Source organism: Pelodiscus sinensis, chromosome 1, assembly GCF_049634645.1.
Source record: "Pelodiscus sinensis isolate JC-2024 chromosome 1, ASM4963464v1, whole genome shotgun sequence".
NCBI classification, from domain to species: Eukaryota; Metazoa; Chordata; order Testudines; family Trionychidae; genus Pelodiscus; species Pelodiscus sinensis.
The window spans coordinates 43,288,682-43,301,119 of NC_134711.1; the positions used below are offsets into that span (position 1 = coordinate 43,288,682).

The 12,438-nt window shown below is 43.7% G+C and overlaps 1 protein-coding gene across 2 annotated transcripts in view; it reads right to left on the reverse strand.

Moving 5' to 3' along the window:
• The window catches only part of KCND2 (potassium voltage-gated channel subfamily D member 2), a 395,949-nt gene extending 383,799 nt beyond the window's left edge, over positions 1-12,150 (reverse strand). For both annotated transcript variants that reach the window (XM_025184391.2, XM_006122641.4), the window contains exons 1-2: positions 12,014-12,150; positions 9,196-10,375 (exon numbers count right to left, since the gene is read on the reverse strand). In XM_025184391.2, coding sequence (XP_025040176.2) covers positions 9,196-10,310 — 1,115 coding nt within the window. In that variant the 5' untranslated portion in view covers positions 10,311-10,375; positions 12,014-12,150. The remainder of the gene's footprint in view (positions 1-9,195; positions 10,376-12,013) is intronic.
• Between the last annotated feature and the right edge of the window lie 288 nt (positions 12,151-12,438).

Here is a 12,438-nt window from a genome sequence, read left to right on the forward strand (position 1 = left end):
CCCCTTCCCTGAAGCTACAACCCTGCTGCATTCACTCCCTGTCCCCATCATTCTCTTTCCCCCACCCTCATTCTCTGTCACCATTCTGCAGCAGAGAGTTGGGTTGCAGGACGGAGTGCAAGCTCTGGGCTCAGGGTACAATTGAGGGGTTTAGAATGTGGGAGGGAACTCTGGGCTAATCCTGGGGGTAGGGAGATGGAGTGCAGGAGGATGTATGGGGTGGACTCTGGGAGGGAGTTTGGGTACAGGAGGCAGGTCTAGGCAGGGGCAGGGAGTCAGGGTGCAGGAGAGAGTGAGAGCTCCAGCTGCAAGTGTGGTCTCTAGGGTAGGGCCAGGAATGAGATGTCCAGTTGCAGGATGTGTCTTAGGGCTGGGGCGAGTGTTAGTGTGAGGGAGGGGCATGGGGTGCAGGCTTCAGCCAGGCAGCCCTTACCTCAGACATTTCCCAGTAGGGATATAAAATAACCTGTAATCCATTAACTAGTCAAATTAACCTGTAATCAATTAACTACAGTAGTCAAATGTTATGTTTCACCAGTTAACCGTTGGCGGAGGCTGCTTTGGCTGGGCTGAAGTGCCCCCCCTCTCCCCAACCCAGTGCAACAGGCTGATCCAGGCAGGCCAAGCCTTCTGTGCATGGAGGATGCTCCAGCCAGGCTCAAGCAATCCCTATACTGTAGCCCAGCAGGATTCATTGTGCTTCAGTCTGCTCTGGTCAGTCAAGGCCCACCACGCGGCACCATGGGGGGGCAGGGAGCTGTTCTAATCCAGGCCTCCAGTTAATTCATGATGCTTACCAGTTAACTGGTTAACCATTTGTATCCCTAGTTTCAAGAAGAGACCAGCATATATTGCTCTTAAGTTGAGAGGCCACGATATCCTGTGTGCTGCCCCTGTCTAGGGGCAGCACTATCACCTGCTCCCCTGGGCTGCAGTTCCAGGCCAATGACAGCTGTGGAGATGGGGCTCAGGGCAGGGGCAATGTTCAAAGACCCCCTGGCCATCTCTGTGCCTAAAAGTCAGAGGGACATGCTGGTCGCTTTTGGGAGCTGCGCAGAGCCAGGGGAGGTAGGGAGCCTTAGTCTGTTACAGTGCCAATTAGCACCCTATTAAAATCTTATGGATAGGTTTCAATAGCCACTAGGAGATTCATACCCAGTTCAGGAGGGTTGACAATACCATGCTCAGTACCTCTGAAAATCAGGCCATTTATTTAGGTACTTAAGTATGGGTTTAGATGCTTAACCTTAGGCATGAAGGGTAAGATTTTTGAAAGCATTCAGACACTTCAATGCAGCTAGCTTCCTAGACACACGTTGCCATTGAAATGAAAAGAATTGGGAACTTTTGAAAACTCCCAATTGTCTCCCTTCATCTTTAGGTACCGAAGTACCTTTAAAATCTGGCTCACAGAACTCTGATCTTGAAATCTGATCCATGTAGGAGGATTTCTGTGCTCACACACTGCTTCACTGACTCCAGTGGGAATCCACTCAGAACCAGGGACTACTCACCTATATGTGGGCCTTATATATTATAAATTACATAAATATGAGATGATATTCATACTAATATTTTTACGGCATCTTCCATCTTCACAGTGGCCTAGATCCTTCTCTCATTAAAGACAATGAAAAATTGCCCATTTACTTCAGTGGTGCAGGATCAGGTTCAAATTAAGTGCATGCACACAGCACCCTTGAAGTTCTCACACCTCAAGAACAAAGCTTTGTAGCCAACCAATGTATAGTATGCTACACAGCAATGCAAGTAAGGAAACGTTTTAGCAAGCACCTCAGAGCAATCCATTGCACTAATGAAAGTTGCCACAGGATTTTTAATGGTCTCACAGAGAGAACTTGGCTTTTATGATCTCTTACAAGTGCACAGTAAAATATAGCCTTTAGAAATAGAATGTGTTAATTACTCTTGATATTTGATTACTTAGTTGTAAGGTACTGATGAACTTTAGACCTGGATATTTACGGCATTAAGGTATTCCCTTCCAGAGATCTGGGGATCTCTGCTATAAAATGCTTCTTGTCACTTGAAATGCTGTAGTGTTGGTGTGAAGAAAAAAATATGGTTTTCCTTTAGCAAGTTTTACATTTGAAGACTCTAAATTATCTCAGCATCAAGACACTTCATTACTTAATATTTGTTATTATTATTATTGATAAAATGGAGCTACAGTTTTTCAGGGAATGTTCTAAACGCCACAAAATTTTATATGCGCTAATTTTTTTATTTTAACATTAGGTCAGCAGACATATGTACACAACATTTGTCACCTTAGCTGACCCTTATTTAAGCCAGTTTTTTTTTTGGGGGGGGGGGGGGGGGGGGAGTTCAACTTCTTGATGCACTGTGGTAAAAATCCTCGTTTTATATCAAAAGCCATACACTTTGATATTACATGAATGTATCTAAAAACAAGATGATTTGGATTATAGGAGAGTCTCATTTATATATTAGAATCAAAAACTCTTAGTTAGCCCATGTACTTTGGATCCAGGGATAGAATTTGACCAGTAATGTGTTACAGGTGATAGTCCAAGTATGGTAATTATTACTGTTTCAGATAAATGTAACAGAACATAGAGCTATCATTCTAATGCACACTGTATGGATTTAAAAATATTTCCATCACTTCATGAGATGTGGAGGAAAATTGTTTTACAGACTATGTCTTAAATAAAAATCAGTGTTCTCATTCACTGCCTCATAATGATAGGCACAGAAACATACAAGATCATTTCTAGCATTGTGTCAACTTTGCTGTCAGATAGCTGATGAAACTTGAATCTGCACCTGAATTTAAACTGTCTCTGGGTTTGTATTTTATATGCCTTTTTTTAAAAATAGTGTCAGTTTATGATTTACAAAATCCAGTTTTTCTTTCAATTACATTGGTGTAAATTAGAAGCAACACCACAGAAATCAGGAAATTATACTGGAGTAAAATTTCAGTAAGATGAGAAACAGACCAATAAACTTTCACAGTTTCAACTGTTTATTCTAGAAAATAACTACAGTAAATTGAGGGTCTTTTCTTGTGTTTGAGATGTTTTGTATATCAACATAATTTTAGATAAATATTCAACTTTTTCACATTTCCATATTCAATATTTAATTTCCTTTTCCAAGCAGCTTCCTATTTGGGAGTAATATCTCTACTGCTATATTTATATTATTTTCAGCTTTTCCATTGTGAACATGTCTTGCTGGGCAGGGGTGCAGAGTTCACAATGGTTGGAGTTAACTGACATGAACCATTCAATCTGAACTTTCTGGATTTTTACCACTTAAGTCAAACACTTCATATATTTCATATTCACATTTCTAGCTGAGGACTTTCATACGATAAATCTAATGTCAGTGGGGTTTGTTCTGCATCTACAGGGTGCTGGCATATTATTTTGTTTTTGCCACCTCCTCAGCTTGAACCCAAGTATTGTTATTCTTGACTTACAGAATTTTTGAACTATAGATAACAGTATTGGGAGGGGGAAAAAAGGGAAGAACTAAAAGAAGTGTACTTCAAAGACCTGAAAGGAATGGGGGGTAAATGATAGAAAGCGAGAACTGAAGTACCAAGAGCAGGAAAGCAGTAGAGCCATTATCCTATTTCCTGATCTGTTATTTGTAGTTCTCTCATGTTACATCATTATGTCATCTATTGGGCTACGTCTAGACTACACTGCTTTTTTGGGATACTGGAGATATCCCAGAAAAGCAATGCCATGTAAATAATGTTTGAAAAAGCGGATACGTTCTTTTGCCATCCCTGTTAACCTCATTCTACAAGGAATAAGGGATGTGTTGAAAAAGCACTTTTTCCCCCAAAATGTGGTACCATGTAGATGCACCAAATTTCAGAAAAAGCTTCTTTTGAAAGTAAATCAGAAAAAGATACGCAGTTTGCATAGAATCCCTGCCCTGGTGAACTTACAGTCTATCTGTTGTAAGATGCTTGGCACATGAATGCTACTATAATTAATAATTAATTAATGGAACTGCTTGATGCTTTCTTTTTTCAATACATCTAGTTTACATTATGAATGCAAAAATTAATTTGCTTACTTTTAAATAACTCTCCATAAAGTCTGTATTTCACCTATAGATGTATTATATAATCTGACAAAACAATACAATGTTAGGCCTATAAATATAAAGGTATTATTTCATATACTGGAGTCAGTGGTTTTTTAATGCATTCTTTATTTAATGCACAATATATATCAGCAGATATATATTTATACAAATACTGTTGTATGGTCTACAAACGCATCCCATTCCACCAAAACATGGCCTATGCTTCCACAGCTCATTTGTTGGCTATACCAGTGTCAGGAAGAAAACCATCAAGTTAGGGAATTGCAGCAGAAAGTTGCAAAATGCAGTCGCTATAATTGTGGGTGTCTGATAAGCACCCATGTAAGTCTGTCAGCCACAGTTTCAGTTGACCTGCATACTTGCTCTGCCTCCATCTACATTCCTATCCTGCCGTTGCTTGTGTTTTGTGCCTCCTTTTGCTTCTGGCGACAAGCTTCTCTGATCCTTATTGTCAGAGTCCACAAATCTATGGACATCTATGGATATCCACAGCTCATTTTGGTGGATACAGATGCGGTACAAATTTTGGATTAAACCCTCCTAATTTGCAGATAACTACTTTATATTCATGGATGTGAATACAGATATCCATGGAACATTTTTGAAGATGCAGATACAAATTTTGTATCCTTGCAGGGCTCTGCTTATTGTCAGCTTGTACTTCCCTCCCCCTTCTCTATTGCTTCTTTATGTTTTATCTGTGCTTGTTTCCTCTCCCCTCTCTCATTTGTAACCTCTTCCTATAAATAAAACCGATTCAGAAGAAACAAACAGAAAGAGGCAGGCGCAAAGTGTGAGAATGTCCTCCATGGTTTAGAGAGCCAGGGAGCAGTAATATAGTTAAAAACTAAAATCCTGTTTTTGAAATTTCTCATAGTCTATGCTGTACTCCTAAAGCCACATTTCTCCTTTCATTTTTCTTTGGGGCCTCATGTACAACCCTTTCCACTTTGGTATTTGGAGATGAGGACAGTTAATAATTGTGATGTACTTGCAGTTTAAAAACTGTAGCAATAATTGAAGTCACTGGCATTCTACAAAGGAAAATGTAATCAATGTTTTAAAAAGACACTTTAATTGCTTAGCAATCATGCAGAACTGAGAAATACAGCTCTGCTTCCAAGATAAATCCCCAAGTTAGTAAGGTTGCCATTCTATACCCTTGCTATCTCACAGATGCTAAAAACAATATCGTCTTCTAAACTCAAAGTGAGTTTATCATTTTGTATCATCTTTCATACAATTTTATAAAATTTCATTTGTTGGGCACAATGATCACCTAAAATATAATTTTTGTTCTGAGGTGAAGAACTAGGTTCAGTAATGGCCAGCATCTGCAGTCCTTATTCATACAAACTTTAATTTAAATTAATAAGGGCATAGCCTAAGTAAAGATGACAGGATCTGATCCCTAATCCAAGTTACTAGTAATAACAACAGTCAACTTTCATTGACCTTTACTTCCCCCCCCCCTTGTAATTTTTCCCTTTTCCCACTTACTCCATGAAACTAATAAGAATTCTGAAGTTTAATGCTAATGAAGTTATTCATCACTATTTAACATTTAATCACAATCTTTACGTAGCTAACAAGATATTATTAAAAGGACAACATTATTCAGTTAACATACTGCTTAAAACTTCTCCAGAATTATGTGTTATTGTAAATGTTAATGGCCAAATTCAGGATGACTATGCAGCTGTCTCCACATGGCATAAGGGCTAGATTCATGAAGGAACATAGATATGCAGATAATGCATAATTATCACCATGCCTAACCTTTACGCACCTAGAAAAATCACTGGAATTCGCAAAGCCTGAGTTCAGCAGCTCTACTCCCTATACAATGAATGGAGAGACACACCTCAGAAGGAGATTCACACAAGCCATCATGCTAGGAGGCTTCCTACCTAAACTAGCCTGGTGGGAGGTACCAACCTGAGGTGCATGCTAAGCCTTCTTTCTCTCAAAGATAGACGCTTATGACCAGTCTGCAGGGAAGTACTTCCCTCTGCTTGGTATTCTCAGCTGTCAACTTTCTCTTGGATTTATGCATCTATTCTATTTTTTCAAGATGCTGGCAGGTAGGAGGGAGAAGAGAGGAGGAAATAAATAATGAGAGCACCATTAAGCCAGAGTGAGGGGAAAAAAAGCAAGCATGAGAATAATCTAACCACTGGGCTATAGAGTCAATCATGTGGAAGACCCAGGATACAGGCTCTTGCTCCAATGACTTTTTCAGTGATTGCTCCACAGTTGACCAGTTTCAACAATAGAGACTAAGGGTATGTCTAATCTGTAATTAAAAACTTGGAGATGGCTTCAGTGTAGACTTCAGGCTAGAACCCTGCAAGGTAGTGGGATCTGAAGCCGAGGATCCAGCCCAAGCACAGAAGTGTACACTGAAATTAATCAGCCCCACAGACTGAGCCCAACGAACCAGATTCAGTTGGCTCTGGCCCGCTGTGGGTGTCCATTCTGTGATGTACTCTGAGAGAACCCACATTAGATTAGCCCATCTGAGAGAGAGCAGATCCCTATTCAAATCTTCTCAGCCCCGCATGTGGAGGGAAGATGAACCAGAAGTCTCCCAGGTGAGTACCTTATCACGGGGCTAAACCCCATGGCACTCCCCCACCTGCCATGGTGTCTAAGCTTGCCTACTGGAGCCCAGTCTGATAAGTGAGGCTAGGGCATGTTTACTTGATTTGGATCTGCAGGCAAGTTAGGCAGAGGAATGTGTAATTTCCCCCACATTGTACATTGCACAAGGTGTAAGCATGGCACTTCAATATATATACACACTCAAAGGCAGAAATACAGATGTCTATGGAACTTTTACTACACAGAGTTTAGGTACCTATGGAATTCAGCAGTGACTGAGTGAGGATTATGTAAATCCCAGTGGGGACTGATTCTGGGATTTAAGTGCCTAAACAGAATCTAGCCCCTATACATGTATATTTGGGACATAAATTCCGTGCAACAGTGGTCTATGAAACTTTTGCATTTCAGTAGCACATAGCATGCACAGGTCTTGTTACTGGTCATGGAGTTTACACATGAGAATTATTTCCTCTAATTTATAAGTCTGTCACCAGAATGTCTCTTTACAGATTGTCAAAGCACCTTTTAAGTGACCTCTTGAAACCAAAAGGACTTAAGTACCCTTTGAAAAATCCTACTACATTTCTACCTGCATCCTCAGGCATCTAAATCCATGTAAAGATCTAGTCCTAAGTGACTTAGGAACCTAAGTGACATTTTCAAAAATGACAGGCTCTGAAATAACACTGATTTCCAGTAAGACTTTGATTCCTAAATCACTCAGGTGCGTCAAACAATTTTACCTATAGTTTCAAATAATTTTAAGATCTGGAACCATAACATAATGCCCTTTTTATTTTTTTTTGCTACCAATGCCAATCAATCAATTTCCTATATCAGAACCATAGACGATTACAATGTGGAATGAAAGTATTTAACCACTATAAACTGTTCAGTACCTTGGACAAGTCCAGCCTACAAATACTATCTACCTTAATTATGGAAGAGAGATATCCATTATTAAAAACAATACACATCAGCTCCTGATTTTGTTATTTCCTCTCCAGTGGCAAATGTTCTCAGTGTTGTTAACTGATCATGACCGATTTTGCTGAAATTACTATAACTTAGGTAATCATTAATACTGTATGGTAATAGCATAAAAAGTTACTATATATAACAAAACCTTAATTTGTCACCAATGACAGCTTGTAACACATATTTGGCATTATACAGCTTTACCAGAAGACACATGAAATATTTCCACCTTACAGTGTTTATCATCATTTCCTCCATTGTGCAAAACGTAAAAGCCCTGTATAAAAACTGATGGCAGAATACAGCCCTTTTATCTTCTTTTAAAGTTTTGTACATCATTTTCCAATCTAGATTTTGATTATAGGAAGTAAATCAACTATTTCATTATACATTAATTTAGATAAAGTTAAAAAAATGCAAGTTTCATAAACCCAGACAATGTAAACTAGATGTGATGTTTGATTAATGAAATGATGGTCCTAGCGACAGTAAAAAGTTTTGTCTTTTAATATGCAGTCATAAAAGAACTAGAATTTAAAATGAACAAACTCCTATTCAGATTCGATATAATAGTTATTACAAGATACTATACATCACGACTAAGAATAGAATGACAAATTGCCTCCTCAAATTAACCAACCTTTTAGCATTACAGAGAAATATATTTCCACAACTTTCTTTAGAGAATATGCAGCCATAGTGACATCAGTATCATTTTATCAGGATATCGATGTCCCGAAATTTCTTAGCTAACTACTAAAACTCATTGGATCTTAAATGTCACCTATGGTATATTTTAATTCCATATTATCAGGAACTTTATAACGAGAACAACTTTTAACACATACACTGGAATTAAATCTGTCACACATTAGTCATACTTTCTCAGTCAGCTTCATAGAGGTTTTCATAAATGTATGTAGCTGACACAAGTCATTCATTTTTGGCCAAATCCTGACCCCAATCAAATCAAAGGAAATTTTTCCAGTGACTTAATGGGGTTAGAGATTGGTCTTTGTGAAGTTTAAAGTTGTACTTATGCTTTTGCAATACAAATGACTTTGCACTATCCAAATCAATTTCTATATATCACTTTGGTTCAAACAAAATGGCAGAGCTACATGGTAAGATTAAAACTTTACAGCTGACCTTTTTTATTAATTACTGCTACATTTGCAATATTGTAAAGGATTCTCCTAGGCATTAGATGACATTATTAAAGACTCACTGACACCTCATGGAGACTACAAAAGAAATACTCCTACTGTCCCAATTGCAAAAGCTAACAGTAAAGAAACTGCATATAATTTTGAAAACAAAAAAATAATGGTAACACTTTTATACCTACCTATATTTAAAATAGAACGTATAAAGAACCCACTCATGTCTATGAAGTTTCCATAAAAATATTGACACTCCCACTTTTTCTAATTTCTTATTTGTGAAGCAAATTTGTTAAAATGTTGGTCATGGCCAAAGCAAATCTGCACTTACCCCAATGTTGTCATAGTGACAATGGTGTACCAAAAAGCAGCAGGTATGCTGGTGAACTTGCTGGCCGATGAACCTTTCTCTGCATAGAACATGACCGTGGCGAAGATGATGATGGCCATGGTTAATGAGAAGAGGAGAAAGCCCAACTCCGAGGCACAGCTTTTCAGTGTGTACCCTAGGATGCGCAGCCCCTGTGAGTGGCGGGAAAACTTAAAGATCCGGAAGACACGGAAGACACGCAGTGTCACAAAGGCCCCACTAACATCCTCATTATCTGTCATCACCAGACCAATGTAATAGGGCATGATGGCCACTACATCAATAATGCTCATAACACTGCGTACAAACTTGTAGCGGTTGGGGGCTGCCACAAGACGCAGAAGATACTCAACAGTGAAGATCATGACACAGGCAGTATCCAGGCAGAAGAAAGCCACAGCATAGCGCTCTCCACAGGGCAGTTCCTTGATGCGACCAGGGTTTACCCCACAGGGTACTGTCTCCACCACATTGGCAATGACAGAGATAGCAATGAAGAAGCCAGTGACATAGTAGAAGACCAGTGCAAGCGTACTTGTATGTGGATTTTCAAAGGCCCGCCACATTCTCTCCCGTGTTGTCATGGAGGGCAGGGAACACTCAGCCGCACGATCCTGATCTGCATCATCCTGAAGGCGCTCAGTATTCTCACGCCGGCGATCCTTATACTCCTCATAGCAGCAGTCACCAATGATCTCAGGGATTATGCCAAAGAAGGCCAGCTCCTCATCATAAGCAGATATACATTCTTGTCGAGGGTAGTGCAGCTTCCCTGTACGATAGAAGTTGAGGATGTGACGGAAGATGTCAGGATCCCGATCAAAAAAGTACTGCTGTGTCTCTGGGTGGTAGAAGAAGTCTCGCTCTGAGCTGCCCAGCAGTGTATCAGGATAACGCTCCAAAGTGTCCTGCCACGTCTGGAACTGGGTACCACTGACATTCAGCACAATAAGGGAGTCCTGGCTTCGCTTTCTCTCCTGCCGGGGAGCAGCCGGCATGGGATTCGTGGCCACTGGCATCCATCCTATGGCTGCAGCCCGTGCAAATGGCAACCAAGCTGCTACTCCTGCTGCCATGGTCCAACCTGCTACTGCTGCAGCTGTTGCTAAGGAATCACTTCAGAGCAATTTCAGCTTGGCCACTAAAATATAATTTTTAAAAATGAATAAAAATATTCAATTATCAAATTTAGCAAACATTATTGTGCATTAATTAGTATTATTTAAAAGACATGCCTTCTTGTCTCCTCCCTTTCCTCTCCCAGTAGCTTGACATAAGAAACCAGGGTACAGGCAAAGTCATGGTGTACTAGTGTTCAAAAAAACCTCATCCTCCTTACCAGCTGGTTCCTATGGAGAAAAGGTCTGTCTGTTGCATACAAACACAAGCGGCTGCCTGGGAAGGCTGTGCTCCAGCAGCCAGCTAGGGCCAGGCGCTTGGAGCGAAAGAAATATCTTTCTGCCCTAGCGATGTGCGCCCACCCTGACTCTCCTCCCACCTGTTCCTACCACAGTGAGCCAGGCAGCTGCCTCTGGCGGGATGGGCGCAGCAGAGAGGCGCTGGTAGCGGCAGCGCAGATCCCTGCCGGGGGCTAGCGCAGAATCTCTCCACAGCCCCTCTCGCCCTGCACAACGCCAAGTGGCCGGGCTGGAAGGGGAGTGGGCAGGCGCAGGCGGCCGCCCCCTCCCTATTCAGAGCCCCAGCGAGACGACTTGTGAGATTCCCTCCTGACTCCCGCATGGCTGGCCCGGGACTGCGGCCCCCGAGAAGGGGCAGAGGAGCCCGCGGCCTGGGGCACGAGCTCAGGGCGGCAACATTAAACTTCCCGGCAAGTTTTCCTCGAAGAAAACACGCTGGAGTAGATAGTGACGCGCGGGGGAAACCCCGACGGAGGGGGCGGCTGCCTCCTGGCTGGGGGAAAGCGGGACTCGGGAGCTGATGCCGGGAGGGGGCGGGGTTCAGAGCCGGGAGGAGAGCAGCGCAGAGCCGGGGGGGGGGGGGGGGGGGGGGCAGAGTGTCCAGGCACAAGGAAACAGACGGGGATGGTGTGTGTGTGTGAGGGGATTGCAGCAACCAGGGGCTGCTGGGGTGGGCGGGAGGAGCCAGCTAGTGAATGGGGGGCTGGGGCAAGAGAAGTTTGAGGAAAGTGGGGGGCTGTGTCGGGATGGGAGAGTCGTGAGGGAGCATCAGTGTCCGCGGGGCTGGGAGGGGAGGAATGGCTTGTGGCGCCTGGAGTGAAGGGAGGTCTGGTGGGGATAGAGGATTAGGGGGTCTGCACACTGCAGGGGGCCAGGTAGGGATGGGGTTATGGGGATCCATGCTGAGCGCAGGGAAACACGAGGCGACTCCACACTAATACAGGGGGTGCCAGGCAGGAAGAGAAGGGTCACGGAGGGGTGGGGTTATGGGTCCCCTTGCTGAGCCTAGGGAAGCAGGGGCATTAGGGAGAGGGTCTCCACAGGGCGGGGGGGGGGGGCAGGGAGAAGGACGAGGCAGTGTCAGGGAGGGGTGGGGTGGGGTTATAAGGCCCCTTTCTAGGCAGGGCTATTAGGGGGTCTCCACAGTGCAGGGGTGCTAGGGAAGGGGTCCGTGAGCCTGGTGTGGGATTAGGGGCGGGGGCTCGTGGCAGAGAAGGGACCAGGGAGGGCTTAGATAGGGGGAGCCGAGGAGGAGGGAGCCTCCCTGTTTGCCCTGGCAGGTACAGTTTGGGGACAAGAGGCAGGGACCCCCGCCCAGGCTCGCCTCGGCTCGGCTCTCTCCTCCCTCCCGCGGCACGTACCTGGCAAAGTCCGTCCAGAGCGCTCACTTGCATGGAGACTTTTTGCCTCCGCGGGCCTTGGCGGGGAGACTGCAGCGCCTGAGCCCGAGTCCTGAGCCAAGGGGCCAGTGTTAGCCGGGTTTCCCCCTCCGCAGCCGCCGCCAGCAACAAGTTCCAGGCTGGGGGGGAGGAAGCAACGTAATCACGCCCGGCAAGTTAATGCAGCGCGGCTGTGGCGAGGAGCAGAGCGGGCGGCGGGCTGGCCCCTGTCAGGAGGGAGTCGTGCCGCTGCCCATGCCGCCGGGCTGCTGCGGGGCTGCAGATGGACGCGAACTGGGTGGGGAAGAGGCGCTGGGGAGACAGAGGGCACCGCGGGGCTTCTCTCTCCTGCCCCTCCAGTGGGTGGGCCATGCCTCGCCGCGCGGGGACAGGAGCTGCGGCGTCAG